The sequence below is a fragment of the Pristis pectinata genome, chromosome 5, assembly GCF_009764475.1.
Source record: "Pristis pectinata isolate sPriPec2 chromosome 5, sPriPec2.1.pri, whole genome shotgun sequence".
Taxonomy (NCBI): domain Eukaryota; kingdom Metazoa; phylum Chordata; class Chondrichthyes; order Rhinopristiformes; family Pristidae; genus Pristis; species Pristis pectinata.
This window is the reverse complement of record NC_067409.1, coordinates 37,882,625-37,902,515: the sequence shown is the minus strand read 5'-3', so window position 1 is coordinate 37,902,515 and position 19,891 is coordinate 37,882,625. Positions and strand designations below refer to the sequence as shown.

Below are 19,891 nucleotides of genomic sequence, written 5' to 3'. Positions count from 1 at the left end.
CGCTCCCTCTATCTTGAGTACCTGAGGCTCACTTCTCTCCGCTCTCATTGTTTTCCCCCCCTGCACCAGTAATATAAATAGCCTCTCCAGTCATTGGCAAGGGTAGGTTAGCTATCGATACTGATGCCCCTGTGTCCACTGACATATTGCGTCGCCAGCCCCCTATTACAGATCTTGTGTACATTTGTGTGTGACCAGTACTGGCAATAGGGGCTGCCACCAGCTGATTGTCTGACCTGGGTGCTGACAATGATCTGGTCGTCAGTCAGATTAGACAGAGAGGGCATGGCTGTGGTTTCTGCCTGTTTGGGTGGGTGACTCTCACATCTTCCCACCTTTTTAGGACACCATCTCCAACCAGGGCCTGAGAGGTCTTCCAAACGGGTATACACACAACCTTCTGGTATCTCAAACAGTCAGTAACTACTTTTCACAACTGATGGCCCTGTCTCAGCAAACCACCCAGCCTGATAGCTGGTCCCTAATGCAAACATACACACATATACACACACATACATACATGCACACAAACCACACTTTTATACAAGACACAAAAGAGATACAAGATATCTTTATTAGTCACATGTACATCGAAACACACAGTGAAATGCATCTTTTGCGTAGAGTGTTCTGGGGGCAGCCCGCAAGTGTCGCCACACTTCCGGCACCGACATAGCACACCCACCACTTCCTAACCCGTACGTCTTTGGAATGTGGGAAGAAACTGGAGCACCTGGAGGGAACCCATGCAGACACGGGGAGAATGTACAAACTCCTTACCGGAACTGAAGCCGAGTGGTTGCCGGCGCTGTAATAGCATTATGTTAACTGCTACACTCTTCAGCTTTCAGCCATGTTCTTTGATACTTCGCAATCCCATGGTCGTTAGCCTGAACAGACCTAAGGAAGGGGTACTATACCTAAAAATACTCACCCTCCCCACCCCACCCCAGGCTGCTGAGGTCACTGGCCATGTAATGAGTCGCGGATGTACCTCAGACAAGCCCTCAGCTGTTGTGACTGTGACTAAGTCACTGGAGACTGGAAGCTGGTAGATAGAAAAGGTGCTTATTCATCACGACAAGCAGGCATTCTCTTGGAGAATCTCCTCGTACTCAAAGTACATCAAGTTTTTACACTCTTGAGAACAAAGGTAACAGCAGGTGATTCAATACTGTTTCAATAGCTACAATAACATTGTTGACTTCAATATTTTATGTCTGACAAATGGTTCTATTGAATTACATATTTACTGTGGGAGCTCACTGTAACTGACAAGACACCTCTGAATACTCAAACACCTTTGCTGGGACAGAATAGTTCACATGGATTGTCTGAAAGCTTTTGAGGAGACCGAACTTTCTTCTCTTGTTCCATATAGCATTCACAGATAGATCTCATTCAGTCCTAGGGGTTTAGTCGTCCTTATGTGTTCCACCTTCTTAATACTGATGTGCTTCAGGTTATCAAAATATCCCTCCCAGAAGTTACTATCCTTCACATCGTTCTCCTTGGTGAATACTGATGAGAATAAAACTTTGGTTAGGCCACATTTGTGTGCAGTTCTGCTCACTGCATTACAAGAAGGATGTGGAGGCGTTGGACAGGGTGCAGGAGAGGTTCACCAGGATGCTGCCTGGATTAGAGAGTATTAACTATAAGGAGAGGTTGGACAAATTTAGATTGTTTTCTTTGGAGTGTCAGAGGCTGAGTGGCAACCTGATCAAAGTACATAAAATTATGAGCAGCATAGGTAGGGTAGGTAGACTCTTTTTTCCCAGGGTGGAAGTGGTCAAATACTAGACGGCATAGCTTTAAGGTAAGAGGGGGAAAATTTAAAGGAGATTTACAAGGCAAGTTTTTTACACAGAGAGTGGTAGGTGCCTGGAACAAGCTGCCAGGGTGGAAACAGACATAATAGTAACATTTAAGAGGCATTTAGACAGACACATGAACGTACTGGGAGTGGAGGGACATAGACCACATTGCAGGCAGATTGGATTAGTTTGGATTGGCATCATGGTCAGCGCAGACAGGCCAAAGAGCCTGCTCCCGTGCTGTACTGTTCTATGTTCTATTCAAAACCTTGCCCACATCCCGTTGTCTCATGTGAGGTCCAAGTGCTGGTTGTTGAGGCTTTGGCTGCCTCTCCCACAGAACAAAGAAGTGAGACCGACACCAGCAGAGAAAGCTTACTAAAGGATTGTAAGGCATTAAATGTGAGTATTGATCCGGAAGAGAGAAATTTTCCTTACAGATAACAAACAATCTTCAGACCCAGCACTTTTTAATCTGGGTCTAAGTGAGTTAACCACAATTTTGAGTTAAAATCCAGAGCTCACCTTTGATCTGTTAGTGAGGCATGAGGGGTCATGAATGGTGAGACGTGAAAGGTGCTGGCAGTGCCCAGAAGCAGTCTTAGCCTGACCAGACCTGTTTCTGCCAAGCTGACAAGGTTAAAATTTGTCCTTATGTCTTAAGACTATTCTATGAGAAGAAATTGCTCTAACAGAACAATTGCAGCTGGATGAAGTTGTTGCTGTATACATTTTATCCTCACGTTCTTTTGAATTACTGTTTTATTGATTTTCATTGCCTAAAGGTTATCATATCCTTTCAGGAATATTAATATGCTGAAAGGTTTTATATTCAGGGGAATGGACACAATTATATATCTATACAGAAATTCCAGCCTTAACAGATTACAGTCTAATATACTGTCCTGAGGCATGAATACTCAAAGAATACATCTCAAGGTGGAGACAGTCTCATAGAAAACCATCTTGCTGGTTTATTACACAGTATTCTGTGATCTTGCATCTGATTGCTTCACCACTCTCACCTTCTAACCTCTGCTATGCAAGTATTGCAATTCCAGCTATCATTATATTGCCCTGTGTTGAATGTTTTTTTATCAGATTTCTTGCTATCGTATTGTAGCATCGTGTCATTATTGAGGAAAGGATTCAGTCTGCAACCCTGGTACTTTAAGGCAACATCGATGGCTCCACTACCAACGCCACCCACCTCCCCACCCCCCCACCCCCCATCCATTCCCCACACTTCCTTTCTCCGTTCCTGTCAGCACCAGGTTGCATGTATCAGTGTAGATTATTGCATTCTATCACTGACTAAGTGGTCTCTTGTAATGTAGTTTCTAAGAAATGTAGGCCAAACTCCAACGATACTCTTAATTGTATATCTTCCCTACTGAATTGTAAAACTTCCCCTCTTTTTCCTTCCCAAAGCTGGTGAGTAATGTTAGTGTTATACTGGTATCAGCAGTCCAACTGTACTTTCCCCAACTGATCTTTGTCAGTGAATGTGGATAGACTGAATGGTGCAAAACATCAAAACTGAGCCCAAATCTTGCTCAATGCATTAACTGCGGTATGTTCACTTTCCTAAAATGCTTACTAGATCTCGCAGATGTATCTCCAGGGATGTATATTGAATGCAAGCAGCAACCCCTATATCCTTTTCCACAGCTCTACCAGCCTGGCTTTCAAGCTCCAGATACCTTAGAAGGTTGCTTACACTCCAAGTTGTATGTTGTACCAAAATAGCCTAGCTCTTTATCTTCCTCTCTCAATGCCGAATGGTGCATTTACCTACTCAACAACTGGAGAACTGATTGTTTTCTTTCCTATGTATCATCTCTGATTCATATGGTTATCGCTCTTATCTTGAAGTTGAAAGATTGTGGGTTCAAGCCCCACCTTTGAGAATTGAAGATGCTGAGTGATGCACTGTGGAGCTGTTGTCCTTTGAGTGGGATGTTAAATCACATTTTTTTGCTCTCTCAATTGGATAAGCACCTCATGGCATTAATATGAAGGAGAGCAGTGAAGTCATCCCCTGTATGTTGGCTGACATTTATCTTTCAACCAACACCTATGAGACAGATTATCACTTTCTATGTGTGGGAATTTGTTGTGTGCAAATTGGCTGCTGTATTTCTCATGTCATAATAGATAACAGAGTCAAAGGTAGAGTAATTGACTCTAAAGCTCTTTGGCACATCCTGAGGTCATGATAGATGGTGTATGATTTCTAATCTTCCTTTTGTGCATTCCTTGAGAAGTTTTAAAACAGTACCTGTTTTATACCATTATTATAATGCAACTCACTGTGTTCATGTAGTCTTTTAATGCCTCCCATGAGTTTAATTATTTTGGATGAATGAATGAGAATTTATGTTACACTATCCTCCACAAAACAACATACTGCTTGGGGGATTTGTGGATGCCAATGATTTTTCAAGGAGGCTTGCTTGGGGTGAGTTAGCCATTCCTTCATGCTTTAAACATGAATGGAAAATATATCACCTCAGGTTGAAGAGAATGTCATAAATAGTCTTATTAAAGTCAAAAGGCTTCAAGGGACTGAATTGTACATTTCAGCTAAAAATTCTTTGAAGTCAAAATTTAATAAAGTAATGTATCTGTATGCCTTCTAAAGAAGATGAATAATCGTGGAATAAAGTAACATGATATGGAGTGGAACTTTAAATCTTTGCTGAAGCAATATTCCATTAGAGAATATCACCATTAATGCATTGGTTGAAAAAGGTGCTGTGAAATATATACAGCTGCATTATGATATACCCTAAGAATATTTCATAAAAAAAGATAGCTAGATGAATTGTATTGCTGTCATCAAATTTCATCACTTAGATAATGCTGTAAATTTCAAAAACAAAGGCCAAACCTTTTGCGATTGTCATCAACACAATCCTTAGATTATATTACACTATCACCTTCAACTAATCCTCAGGTGCCCATATTACATACCATTTCCTCTTTCAATGTGATTGTTGTGCTGTTGTAACCGATTCAAGTGACCAACATTAAAGGACCTGGTCTCTGTCTACTCTGACAGAAAGGGATCACTAGGTTTCATTGCTTACAGTTTACAGTGTGCTGTTTTTATTTAACATTTCCAGCACCTGGAGTGTTTTGCTTTTCAAATACGAGTGGGCTGCAGTGTGGCACCAGGCAGAGGGATTCACCAGAGGAGAGGTCCATGCGTATGTACTATCCCAGAGAACTCCGAAGAGGGCACCAACTGGGATGCTTTCATGATGAGGCTGATGCAGTTGCACGAGGAGATGGTTGGTGTGCTGTTGGCCCTATCAGCTGAATCAAAGAGATGACAGCAGAGTCCATCTCCATGATCTTGTAGAAATTTGTATGGAGTCAGAACAAGGCCTCATTGGCAATCCCATAGCATGTCACCTACTGGTGCAGGTGACAGCCACTACAGAGGCACAGACTGAGACCACAATTCAGCTTAATGCTTCTATGCAGTCCCACCACGATCCAACTAGGTGTCTTGACTCCTGTCACATAGGAACAGCTCTCGAAGCTCTGCAAGAACAGGATATGTTACCAAGTGCCACTCACAAGCAGATTTCTGCTCTCAGTAGACAAGAGATGCAACCCATGAACAGGTCACTGTTGTCCAGAAGTAAAAAGATTCTACACATCAGCAGCTCATTTGTGCTCGAACAAAGAGATGCTGCACATCAGCAAAATGTGTTAGTGCATGAACAGAGTGACGCAATACTTGAACACATCACATATGCAGGAGCAGAGTCACAGAGACAAAGAATCATAGAGTCATACAGCATGGAAAGAGGCCCTTCGGCCCAACTAGTCCACGCTGACCAAGATGCCCATCTAGGATAGTCCCATTTGCCTCCCAAAACCTTTGAAACCTTTCCAATCCATGTAGCTGTCACGATCAGTACTCATCAATAAGCTTCAAAACCTGGGCCTCTCTACCTTCCTCTGCAACTAGATCCTCGACCACAGTCAGTGCAGATCGATAGTAACATCTCCCCCTCATTGACAATCAACACAGGCGCACCTCAACAATGCGTCCTTAGCCCACTGCTCTACTCCCTCTACACTCATGACTGTGTGGCTAGGCACAGCTCAAACACAATCTATAAATTCGCCGATGACACCACTGTTGTTGGCAGAATCTCAGATGGTGATGAGGAGGCATACAGGAGTGAGATAGATCAGCTGGTTGAGTGGTGTCACAACAACAACCTCACACTCAACGTCAGCAAGACCAAGGAATTGATTGTGGACTTCAGGAAGGGGAAGGCAGGAGAACACACAACAGTTTTCATTGAAGTGTCAGCAGTGGAAAGGATGAGCAGCTTCAAGTTCCTGGGCATCAACATCTCAGAGGATCTATCCTGGGCCCAACACATTGATGCAATCATGAGGAAGGCACGCCAGCGGCTCTACTTCATTAGGAATTTGATGAGGTTTGGTATGTCACCAAAGTCTCTTGCAAATTTCTACAGATGTACTGTAGCGAGCATTCTGACTGGTTGCATCACCACCTGGTAAGGAGGCTCCAATGTGCAGGATTGCAAGAGGCTGCAGAGGGTTGTAGACTCAGCCAGCTCCATCACGGACACAACCCTCTACACCATTGAGGACATCTTCAAGGGGTAGTGCCTCAAGAAGGCGGCATCCATCATTAAGGACCCTCACCACCTGGGACATGCCCTCTTCATGTTACTACCATCGGGGAGGAGGTACAGGAGCCTGAAGACCCACAGTTAACGTTTCAGGAACAGCTTCTTCCCCTCCACCATCATATTTCTGAATGGTCCATGAACCCATGAACACCACCTCATTATTCTTCTTCTGCACTATTTAGTTTTGTAACTTATAGTCATGTTTATGTCTTGCACTGTACTGCTGCCGCAAAACAACAAATTTCACAACATATGTCAATGACAATAAACATGATTCTGATTCTGTCCAACTGTCTTTTATAAGTTGTTATTGTATTTTCCTCAACCTCTTCCTCTGGCAGCTCATTCCACATACACGCCACCCTTTGTGTAAAAAAGTTGCCTCTCAAGTTCCTTTCAAATCTTTCCCCTCTCACCTTAAACCTCAGCCCTGTGGTTCTTGATTCCCCAGCCCTGGAAAAAAGAGTGAGCGTATTCACCCTATCTATGCCCCTTACAACTCTATAAGATCACCTCTCAGTCTCCTGTGCTCCAAGGAATAAAGTTCTAGCCTGTCCAACCTCTCCCTATAACTCAGTCCCTCAAAACATGGCAACATCTGTGTAAATCTTTTCTAGACTCTTTCCAGCTTAATAACATCTTTCCTACAGCAGGACAACCAAAACTGAACACAATACTCCAAGTGCGGCCTCGCTGGCTTCTTGTACAACTGCACGCTGCCTTCCCAACTTTGATACTCAATGCCCTGACTGATGTAGAGATATGGCTTGTGGGATTTTGGCTCCCTTCTGCAGGAGGAGAGACGTGCCCCTTTTCATTGATTGTGAGCAGTCCTGCTGGAATAGGCAGAGTTGACTGTGGAGAAGAGTAAACACTTCAGGGCCCAGATACCTGTAATTCAGGGTCAGTCAGTTGGGTTCTTTTTGGTGCTGTACATTGAACCTAGGGTAGTGCTATCTGAGTGTTAGTAGGTTACTGCACCATGGTCTACCATTCTTCTGAGGGATCATCCTGGTGTACAGGTTCTGTTTACTCACGTCCCCATCATAAGGGCACCAGGTCATCTCCCCTTGCAGGTAGTACGTTCACCCACTTCTCTTAGTCAGCCATTCCAGACCATTCGTTCAGCTGGTTTTGGGCAGCAGTCAAAAGCCAGCCCATCTAACTCCAGAGCTTCTGTGGATCATTAAGAACAAGTTCAGACTCAAAGGGAAAAGAAGCTGCCTTTGAGTAACCAGGCTGCAGCCACAGAAAGCATACTTTGACATAGCGCTAGGTCATCGGACCCTATACAGAAATGTGAAACGAGAAAGGGATTTGGGTGTTTTGCTTTACTGAAATGTTATAATTTAATGTATCATTTGATTTCCCTGTGTTACAGTCACAAGACAATACTAATGTTTAAAATAATTTAGTACTAATAACATGGATGATACTGCAGAGATAAGCGACCCTGGTGTGACAGCTGTTGGCATCACTGCACACCCAGACGTGCCTCACCGAGAAAGGCTGTTAATAGAGTGCGGCCTGCCTTGTCATCATGGAGCCACCCTTTGGATGTGTAAGACAGCAGCTGAATGGTGAAAAAAGATGTCTTTCAGTGTGTATCAAAATCACAGACACTTTAAACTTTGGGAGGCGTTTGAGCATCCTGCAGTCAGTTGAGAAGTTGCTCAGTCAGTACCCCAACATCAACAGATGCAGCAAAGTAGCACAGTCCCTAATGAGTTGTGACTGCTTCATGAAGGTTGTAGGTTGCACTGAAAAGCTCTAATTTATACCAATAAGGGAGGAAACATGGGGTGCATGATCAGTGAGTGTGTCAATAGGTGGGCATCCGACATCCAAATAATGTCTGGCCTAAACATATTGTGCATGGAAATGTCTGGACCAATTTACAATTTTTAGACAAGCATTGTCTCGGTGAGGCAGAGAAGGAATGGTAGGGTGAAGGAACCGTGGGTGACGAGAGAGGTAGAACAACTAGTTAGGAAGAAGAAGGCAGCATACATAAGGTGTAAGCAGCAAGGATCAGACAGTGCTCGTGAGGAATATAGAGTAGCAAGGAGGGAACTTAAGAAAGGGCTGAGGAAAGCGAGAAGGGGACATGAAAAGGCTTTGCAGAGTAGGGTTAAGGAGAATCCCAAGACTTTTTTCTTGTACGTAAAGAGCAGAAGGATGGCTAGGGTAAAGGTAGGTCCGATTAAAGACAAAGATGGGAGGATGTGCCTGGAAGCTGTGGAAGTGGGTGAGGTTCTTAATGAATACTTCTCTTCAGTATTCACCAAGGAGAGGAGTCTTGATGATGCTGAGGACAGTGTTGGTGAGGGTAATGTTCTAGAGTATGTAGATATTAAGAGAGAGGATGCATTGGAGTTGTTAGAAAATATTAGGACAGATAAGTCCCTGGGGCCTGACAGAATATTCCCCAGGCTGCTTCGTGAGGCAAGGAAGGAGATTGCTGAATCGTCAGTTAGGATCTTTGAGTCCTCGTTGTCCACGGGGATGGTCAGAGGATTGGAGGGTGGCAAATGTTGTCCCCTTTTTCAAAAAAGGTAGTAGGGATAGTCCAGGGAATTACAGGCCGGTGAGCCTTACGTCTGTGGTGGGTAAGCTGTTAGAAAGGATTCTAAGAGATAGGATCTATGAGCATTTAGAGAATCATGGACTGATTAGGGACAGCCAGCATGGCTTTGTGAAGGGAAGATCTTGCCTCACAAGCCTGATAAGGTTCTTTGAGGAAGTGACCAGGAAGATTGATGAGGGTAGTGCAGTGGATGTGGTCTGCATGGATTTTAGTAAGGCGTTTGACAAGGTTCCGCATGGTAGGCTTCTTCAGAAGGTCTGAGGGCAAGGGATCCAGGGAGGCTTGGCCATGTGGATTCAGAATTGGCTTCCCTGTGGAAAGCAGAGGGTTGTGGTGGAGGGAGTGCATTCGGATTAGAGGGCTGTGACTAGTGGTGTCCCACAGGGATTGGTTATGGGACCTCTACTTTTTGTGATATTTATTAACGACTTGGATGAGGGGGTGGAAGGCTGGGTTAGCAAGTTTGCAGATGAAACAAAGATCGGTGGTGTTGTGGATGGTGTGGAGGGCTGTCGAAGCTTACAGAGGGATATTGATAGGATGCAGAGCTAGGCTGATGGAGTTCAATCCGGAGAAGTGTGAGGTGGTACACTTTGGAAGGAAAAACTCTAAGGCGGAGTACAAGGTAAATCGCAGGATTCTGGGCAGTGTGAAGGAGCAGAGAGATCTGGGGGTTCATATCCACAGATCACTGAAAGTTGTCTCACAGGTGGATAGGGTAGTTAAGAAAGTTTATGGGATGTTAGCTTTCATAAATCGAAGGATCGGGTTTAAGAGCAGTGAAGTGATGATGCAGCTTTACAAAACTCTGGTTAGGCCACACTTGGAGTAATGTGTCCAGTTCTGGTCGCCTCATTATAAGAAGGATGTGGAGGCATTGGAAAGGGTGCAGAGGAGATTTACCAGGATGCTGCCTGGATTAGAGAGTATGGATTATGAGGAGAGACTAAAGGAGCTAGGGCTGTTCTCATTGGAGAGAAGGAGGATGAGGGGAGACATGATAGAGGTATACAAGATATTGAGAGGAATAGATAGAGTGGACAGCCAGCGCCTCTTTCCCAGGGCACCAATGCTCAAAACAAGAGGACATGGCTTTAATGTAATGGGTGGGAAGTTCAAGGGAGATGTCAGAGGGAGGTTTTTCACCCAGAGAGTGGTTGGTGCATGGAATGTGCTGCCTGGGGTGGTGGTGGAGGCTGATACATTGGACAAGTTCAAGAGATTGTTAGATAAGCATATGAAAGAATTTAAGATAGAGGGATATGTGGGAGGAAGGGGTTAGATAGTCTTAGGTGTGGTTTGAAGGGCAGCACAACATGGTGGGCCGAAGGGCTTGTATTGTGCTGTATTGTTCTATGGTTCTATGGTTCTATTCCCAAAGTATCTTTCAAAGCCTCCTTGACTACTTTTAGGCTGCTTAAGGTATTAGCACAGCTTGTTTCCATCCTTGGCACAGGCCAACCTTCTGGAAGAATCTTGCATCACAAAACAGTGGTAGAAATAAGAGTGAAACTTTGATGAGATCTACAGCGATTATTCAAGCCCCCTTTCTGGGGACTTCTGGCTGCTGCTCTTTAGCGACTGCCAGATGGCTGCTAAGCAGCAGATCTGTTCAAGTTGAATAAAACACAATCCCACTTATCCTGTATTTTGTTTTCCAACTTGATCCTGAGCCTCAGATCTGTCAGTCTGAGGAAGGGACTGACACACCCTTCAACCAACAACATAACAAATTAGTTCAAATATTCAAATACTACACAGCTCTCTTGAACTTGCTGCGTAGATAATGCTGGATGATTCCACAATCTGTGTATTATCTTGGAATTGCAGACAAGGAAGGCTCTGTTGTTTTGAGGACAAACTATCTTTAGAATAACATTTTAGAACAGAAAGAATTACTTAATTGAGTATTAGCACTGATTTTTGTTGTTTGCTAATCTTTTTGATTGTCTAAATATGGTAAACTGATTAACTTGGCCAAGCCTTTTGAATCTAGAAGAAAGAAGGGATATTTGGCATTGCAAAGGATATTTTTCTGTGATTGGTCGTGCCAAGGTTTCATTGTCAGGGCTTGTTGATGGGAGAATTTCCTTGTACATTCCTTGAAAGAGATTATCACAATCAATTATTCAGTCCCAGTTCTCCTGTACTATCATGAATAGCATTAATAAACACCAATAAGCTGAAAATTTTGTTGTGTAGATACATTGATTTTAAAACCCTGGATAAAAATATAATTTGCCTGCCTTGTAATGCTTTCTGTGTGTTCTCTTGTTCTCTCACTGCTTTGCGGTGTGACATTTTCAGCTGATGTGTTGAAAACAAAATACTGCGCTGTACAGTGGCACAGTTCACCAGAGTGAGTTTCTTTATACTAGTGTAAATAGCTGCACTACTTTATGTCTATCATTTCTCTGGTGCCTGCATCATTAGTGTAAATGTGCTATGGGCAGTTTGGTGTTCTGTTTTTAGTGCTGTTTTTTTTGCCTTGTTTGGTTGTCATGTGGACTGTAAATAGTGAAATGGCATTTGCTCTCCACTGCCTGCTTTCTGCAGTGCCAAAAAAGCATTATATTCTTTCCTTGACAGGTAGAAATTCGGTCTTTTTTGCCTTTTGCACAAATACGTTTGCAGATGAACAACATGCAGTGGCAGCTGAAATGCAGCATGTGACACATAGTGAAAAAAAACCTTGCAGCAAATTGCTCTACCATTTTTCAGATTTGACAGGTGAAGTAAAACCTTTTGCACATGATTGGGACAAAGACCAGAGCTGTACTGTTCCAGATTTCTGCCTGCTTTATGCTTGGGCACAAGATTCGATCATTTGCTTTTCTATGCTTTGTATTGTACGTCATGTGGTATTAAATCTAAACAAGATAGCTGACCATTGCACTCCAAATATATTTGTAGATCTTTAGCTTTAATCATCGTTTTGGGTGATTTATAACGTCTCCACTTGCAGTTTAAACAATGCTAGCCATAAAGGAAGATTTGCATTGATTTAATGACCTCTGTATGTCAGAAATCTTCATGTTGACTTTTTTATATTATTTTTTAACTTGTGCCAAGGGATACACTTTCAAGGCAGGAACAAATTATTTTTGACTTTGCTAATTGAAAGTGCTCAGTTCATATGGCAGGCCTTAAGTGAACCTATTTTCCAAAGTAACACCAAGTGATCATAGAACCTTCTGCATTTTTGTAACAGAGACTGAAAGAACTAAAGCAAAGAGAATTTGCTCGAAACGTAGCTTCAAGATCAAGGAAAGATGAAAAGAAACAGGAAAAGGCCCTCAAACGTCTTCACGAGCTTGCAGAGCTGCGGAAACAGTCAAAATGGTCAGTCTACTTTAATATTTGAGCGATGAATATGTAAACCAATATTACACTCTTTATTACTTATTTTTCCAAATTTCATAGTCCCAAGATATGTATAAAGACTATTTTAGCTATTCTATCAAAAAACAACAACTAATTACTGCACTTTTAAAAAATTAAGAAGCAAGTTGTTAGGTTGAGTCAACAGAGCAGGACTTTGGAGATGGTACAAAACACATGGTTTACCAAAGTGTTCATGAGCAAAGTTGAAGAGATGGATAAAGTAGGCACTGGGATCACCATAGAATGGATATGCTGCAAATGATACCAGCAATCATATATTAGATCAGCACTTTCAAGGTAATGGATAATTTCAGAGTTAATATCAGCTTCCAGGATATTAGTAAAAAAAATATAAGAGTAATTGAGTGATAATTACAGCAGAAAGGAATGAATATTGCATTGACTTTGAGCCAATATAGATTGTGCACTAAATATCTTTGCAGTCTTATTGCCTTTTATGATGATAAAAATGGTAACTGTGCAATATTGTACAACCTTTACATTCCTTACATAAGATACCTTAAAGCTAATAATTATGCATTGAATATCTTTTCAGAATAGTAAAGTGAAAAGTTCTTACAGCAGTTATTTCTTGTTCATTTTACTATCTGAATAGCTGATGCCTACTAATTGACTGGTATTTCACTTCTGTAAATCTGTTTTTCCAATCGACATTCATCACAAAGGAGATAGTTTTCTTCCACGTTTGATTCCTTTATGCAGACATCAAGTAATGTGCAGAATTCCCTGAAATGAAACAACAATAATCTAGCCAATTTACAGTCATTGGGCAATGGTTAATCAATGGAATGCTCCCGGATTTAAGCTCAATAATGTCATATCAACTTTTGGAGGAAGGTGGGCTTTTGAATGAAGGGCGATCTTATTGAAACAGATAAGAGCCTAAAGAGGCATGACAGAGTAGACATTGAGATGTTTCCACTAGTGAGAGTCTCTTGAAAGTGGGGACATAGAAACAAGAAAAGGAGATGGTTATTTAAAATTGTGGTATGTAGAAATTTCTTCTCACAGTGTGTGGTGAATCTCTTGAATTCCCTATTCCAGAGGATTATGGAGGCTAGATCATTGAAGGTATTTAAAGTGGAAGTAGATAAGTTTTTGAAAGATCAGGGAATTGAGAGCTGTGGAGGAGATGAGATGAGACCAGAGGCAGATCAACCATAATCATATTGAATGGTGGGGCAGGCTTCAGGCAGGTGGATACTCCTGCTGCTATTTTCTTGAGTTCTTGTGAATGATAATTCCTTTACTGATAAAGCTAATTAGTTAAAGCAACATTATTATGCCCAATACACACAAAATGCTGGAGTAACTCAGCAGGTCAGGCAGCATCCCTTTATTCCATGGTACTTCCTTCTCTTTATTCCATGGTCTACTGTCCTCTCCCACCAGATTCCTCCTTCTTCAGCCCTTTGCCTCTTCTACCTATCATGCCTCAGCTTCTTACATCACATCCTTTCATCCTCCCTCCCCTACCTATCTTCTCCCACTCACCTATCACCTGCCAGCCTGTGCTCCTCCCCCTCCACTCACTTTCTTATTCTGGCTTCTGCCCTCTTCCTTTCCAGTCCTGATGAAGGGTCCCGACCTGAAATGTCAACTGTTTGTCTCCCTCCATAGATGCTCCTGACCTGCTGAGTTCCTCCAGCATTTTGTGTGTGTTGTTACAGATTCCAGCATCTGCAGAATCTCTTGTGTCTTCATTATTATGCCAAAGTAAAGCTCAGTCACTGTGGGACTACTATAGTTGAGCCCGATATACATGGTGTGAAAACTTGAAGCAATAAAATACTGCTGTTTCATTCTGTGAAGGTTGCAGCTGGTCTATCAGTCAAGTATTTCTGTCACACTAGGTTATTCTTAAGATGCAGTCATATACCAAACACAGCTCTGCTTGGTGCGGTACTACAAAATAATATTTACTAGCTTAGCTCTATCCAATGAGTGTCTTGCATTGCATCATGATAAGACTTGAATCAACAATCATCCAGCTAAATTCCTTCATAATTATTACCAGAATAACCAAAGATATTGAAATCGCTAGTAATTATTTAATTAGCTATCTCAATAATGAGATTTAAAAGGATGTTACATTTTGTATTATGATCTCCCTTGTTATCACAAGGTGCTCAGCATGTGTATTTTGTTTGGTTTTCATACAGTGCTCCAGGAAGTGGTCCCATGTTCAAACCAGCAACAGTAGCCATTGACAATCATGTGAAAGCAGCTGCTGGTGGATCCATTGCCAAAGGCAGAGATAGCGGAAGGAAGAACAATACCCGAGCCTCCTCCATAAAAGAAGAGGTCCTGAAAAGAACTCAGGGAAATAACCTGCAGTGTCCCCCATGTGGTAATCAGTATGTCCATGGTGACCCTACATCACAGATACAAGGGCAGTTAGGCTTAAAGCCCTTTGGGCTCTTCACAAAGAAAAACAGCCCATGCATCCCCATTCAGAAGGGTAGTGTCTCCTTTTCTTTTTCCAAAAAAGCTCCACTGAAGTTGGAGTCATCTGCTTCAGTTTTCAATGACACTGTTGAAGAGAAGCAGTACGAACAAGAGCCACCGAGCCATAAAGTGAAAACAACAGCTGAGGCAGAGATCTCAGAGGTAGGTGCAGGGATAGGTAGCACTGCAGACACTGAAAATAATGAACAAACCAAACAGTCCCAGATTTTCAGTAGCACTGGGAGCAATCCCTTTGCAAGGGTTAAGAAGCTGAAGGCTCTTATGTTGAAGGAAAATAAGGATGAAGCAGAGAAAGAATATTATTGCTATAGTCCTACACATTGCAAAACCAACACAAATTTTCCTTGCTTGTTTCTCATGAAACCGTCAGAGAAAGCAGACATGGGTAAAGTGGTCACTCAAAATGATAACGTTAATGAGTCTCAGACTGATGGCTCTGATGTAAAATGTTCCATTGTCCCAGAAATTGGGAATGAAAAACATGAGATCAGAGATGCCAAGACAGTGGGAGCAGCACAATTGAATTCTCCTGCTCAGCAGCAGACCAACTCACAAGAGGACGGGAAAGCACTGGATCAGGATGTTTGCAAGATGAAAGGTGAAGAACCATTAGGGTTGAGTGAAAAACAGACTGAGTCCATATTGCCTGCTAAAGGAAAATTGAGCAAGGTCGAACCACTAAATAGGTCGCATCTTATAAATGAACCCTTTCTCCCAGTGCTAAGTAGAGATGAATCAACTAGACTTCAGTGGCCGTCTGAGCTTTTACTCTTCACACAGACAGAACCGTCCCTATCATACAGCTGCAATCCTTTGTATTTTGATTTTAAATTGTCTCGAAATAAAAACAGACAGAGTGGTACCACAGTAGGGAAAAACAATAAGGATTGTCAACAAAATACAGCTGTTACCATTGAAGGAGATAATAGGTCAAGCACAGCTACAGAACAAAATGGAAGTATAGAAAAAGAGCAGGATCCAAACACAGGAAAGTCGGTGGTATCACACAAATCAAAGAAAAGAAAGAATCACAACCGATGCAGCAAAAAATCTAAGCAGAGATCAGACCCTGGTCATGTGAGGAAGAGAAAGAAAAAACTGAGAAAAGAGGATGAACGAGCATGGAAAGTCACAGAGCCCGGATCACAGGATACTGAAGAAAGTTTAAAAGAAGGAAAGACTTCCAAACTCATTCCAAAACGACCATTAGAGGGTGTACATCTCAGTGCTAGTGAGGAACTGGAACAAGTCAGCAGTAGCATTATCAATAAGCAATCAGTTCCTCCTGTTGATTTAATCAACAAAAAGCAGAAAGTGTCAAGTGGTAGCCCTTTGAATATTTCCCAAGGACCATGTGAAGATCGAAAGGCACACAAATCCAGACATGACAGCCTAAACTCCAACACCAATGACAGTGATAGCACTGAGGAGCACCACAGAAAGTGTCGTAAATCATTTTCTCACTGTAGTTATGAAGATGATTCACAGAGTAATAGAAGTGCTTGTCGAAAATCCAGAAGCTATTCATCTTCACAAGGTTCATCGTTTAGGTCATCTTCTGATACTTCAAGTGACCACAGTAGAACTAGTCACAGAAGCAGAAATTATTCTGATAGATCCAGTGCTTATAGCAGCAGAAGCCGGTCTCAGTATTGTTCAAAAAGACATCGTAGGTCACACTACAAGTGTCATTCCAGACATAAAAAGAAAAAGCACAGCTATTCATCAAATTCGTCATTATCTTCTGATGATAATCATTACCATAGGAAAAAAAGTGGCAGTCACAGCAGAAATCGAGGCAGCGCCCAAAGTAGGATGCAGACGAGCACGTCAGGCCGATTGCACAGCAGGAGCAGGAAGTCCAGGAGTAGACAACTCCATAGTAGGAGCAGAAGCAGATATAGGAGTAGGTCAAGGCATAGTAGGAATAGACAAGAAAGCAGCAGGGGTTCCAGTTCGAGAAGGTCGTGCTCCAGAAATATAGACAACTGCAGGCAAGAAATGTCCGGTGAGAAGCTATCAAGGCACAGGTCTTTCTCAAAGGGCAGAGTTTATCATATAAAGTCATCACTTTGCAACAGTGATCATCAAGAAATAAAAAGAGGTTCACAGAATTACAGCCCCATCTCCCCTAGTTTATTCCAGAAAAATATGAACATAGATTGTTCCATTCTCCCACTGAAGAAACTCATTCAAGATAAAAAAAAATCCCGTATGGCAAAGCACATTTTGGAAAATGGGCAATGTAAGGACAATGACGTAAAAACAAACACCACAGAATCAGCATCAAGTACAATGGGCCTGAAGTTGAAGGATTCTCCAGAAGGTTACTTTGGTCCCAGGCTTCCTCCTTCAATGGATAATGTGACGTTATGGTCTTTAATTGGGAAGTTAACGGCGACAAAAAAAGTAGATGCAAAGAAAGATGATGTTAGCAAAGCGGATGAGCCTGAACACTTGAAATGGAATGGGAATGAAGCGCAATCTACTGGATCCCATGAAGAGAACCTTCAGTTCAAAGAGGCGCATGAGAATAAAGTGGACATTGATCAAAGTTCAATGTGTAATGCATCAGAAACTGCCGAGGAAGAAAAGATTGGCCTTACGATATACCAAGTGCAGGCTGCTGAAGAAAATTTAACTCCAGTCCCTGAAGAAATGTCCAATGTTGTTTCTTCCACCGCAGATGTTTTTACTGATGGTTCAACAGCAGTCAAAGAGAAGAATTCCCGAATGACATTTTACAATTCTAGTGATATAAATTCAGTTCCACTGGGGGAGATTATGTTTGATTATTATGGCACTAACTCACAGAGTGTTGATGAAGTGGACCCTCAATTCAAGGAATGTTCTAAATCAATCTCCCCCCCTCTGGCAAGTCAACCTATAATCTTCTTACCTGAAGAAATGGAAAAATACAGTAAATTACAGTTACAGGCACAACAGCATATCCAGCAGCAGCTCTTCGCCAAACAAGTCAAGACTTTCCCACCATCCGCAGCAGCAGTTACTTTCACTCCGGTGCCAGCATTTCAACCAGTTTCCCTTCAGCAGCCTTCTGTTTCTGCTGCTTCTTCTGTTACCACTGTTCACCACACTCTGCTCCAGCACCATGCTGCTGCCTCACTCACAGCTGCTCTCCACCCTAATGCCCACCACCAAGCAATGGCTCAGCTTCACCACATCACCCAGCCACATGTTGCGCCCTTCACTTTCTCACCAATCACTCAAGCGATTTTTCCCGCTCACCCTGCTGCCTTCCTGGCCAGCCATCCACTGCACTTCATCCCGGCTGCAACCATCCACCCAGCCCACCTGGCACTCCACCCACTGCCACACGCCACTCTCTGTCCGACACTGTTTGCCCCTCACCCAGCCGCAGCAGCAGCTGCCGCCTCTGCTATTCACCTCCACCCTTTGCTCCATCCGTTGTTCCCAGGGCATGACCTGCAACATCGCTCTGGTCCGAGCACCTGAGACAGACAATTGAACAGAAAAATACAACAATTAAAATGTTTGGATGTTCATTCATGGTGGCAGACTTGTGTGCGTTGAACTGCTAAAAAGGTTATGCTATAGATGTCTTTATTTCAACATTTTTGTTTGATCTTCCTGATCTAAAGTATCCTATGTGGGTTCCTGTTGAAGTTTAGCTTTCTATGAATAAAGTTATTAGATGATGAGACTCAATGCCCTGTGCATTGCAATAGATTTCTGTGTCATAGGTTCCATCTGCCTTTGTGCTAACAATAACTAAGTGAAAGTGTCATGGTGTTTTCCAGATGTTCTCCTCAAATTTGCCCTTAGGAGAGAACATTGTTTGTTAGAACACTGGGGCCAGCGATCCATTTTCTTTATTTTAAATCCTTCAGGCCCTTCAAAATTAAAATATGTATTTTTATTACACTTTCCGCCCGTTTTTCAGATGTACTGTCTTTTAGTTAACTTGAATGTACTACGTTGTAATTATGCTGTTAATAGTTCTTTAGGCTTTAGGTTAACCTGAAAATATTTTCTTTAAAGCATTTGTATTTTGTGTAAAATAATGCAGAGTACAGTGTATGTGGATAGAATTGCACTGGATACTCCATATCCAGTGCTGTTGTTTAGTTTTTTTCCATGTAAAATGGAATTATTGTACTGTATAATGCAATAATATTTTTCCATAATAAATTTTGTTCTATCAATGAATGATAATGTATATAACATAGTTCTTAATGTAAATAAATTCAATACAGTAAAGCACTATACTTTAGAGGTAAAATTCTGTACTATACTCTCCCAACCAGGTATATTATCTTTTTATTCAATGTATTGTATATTTGTCTTGAAATTTGTTAGGATTTACATACAAGTGTCTGTATAATACACTGTCCTGAAAAATAATGATTGTGCTATTGCAGAAATTGGAAATAAATTGTGGCAGAACTGACCAGAGAAAAGATGTAATGTTTACTTAAATTTGTGTAATTCTGATAAATTTTGCTTGCAATGTAAACTTTTTATAGCACATGAAAACAACATTGAGGTTTTATTTTCAACAGAAATAAAACATTGATTTTTTTTTTAGTTGGCATAGACCTGATAGGTCAAATGGGCTCCTATATTTAGGAAAATCTGAAATAAAAAATATGAAAAGGCAGCATACACCATAAAGCACATTTCATAGATCAATGAGTGGACATTACTGTAGCTACTTTTATTTTATAAAGAGACTATTGAGTAAATCATAGGTTGTCAGAGCAGTTTCAAGCCTGACATTATGAGGAAGAATAAAAAGTATTTTAATAGACATTGCCAGCAGAGTAGAATATTTAAGCTGCAGGTGTATGCATTCACTGATGTACTGTTACAAAAGATTCAATCATGTAGAACCCACAAACCCTGTTGACTTTTGGTAGCAATTATATCCCAATCAGCAGATAAGC

At 41.8% G+C, this 19,891-nt stretch overlaps 1 protein-coding gene across 2 annotated transcripts in view; it reads left to right on the top strand.

Annotated features, from left to right (window-relative positions):
- Positions 1 to 19,380, top strand: part of LOC127570580 (G patch domain-containing protein 8) — a 554,058-nt gene extending 534,678 nt beyond the window's left edge. For both annotated transcript variants that reach the window (XM_052016258.1, XM_052016259.1), the window contains 2 exons: positions 12,301 to 12,431; positions 14,657 to 19,380. In XM_052016258.1, the coding sequence (XP_051872218.1) occupies positions 12,301 to 12,431; positions 14,657 to 18,440 (3,915 nt within the window). In that variant the 3' untranslated portion in view covers positions 18,441 to 19,380. The remainder of the gene's footprint in view (positions 1 to 12,300; positions 12,432 to 14,656) is intronic.
- Positions 19,381 to 19,891: the final 511 nt, after the last annotated feature.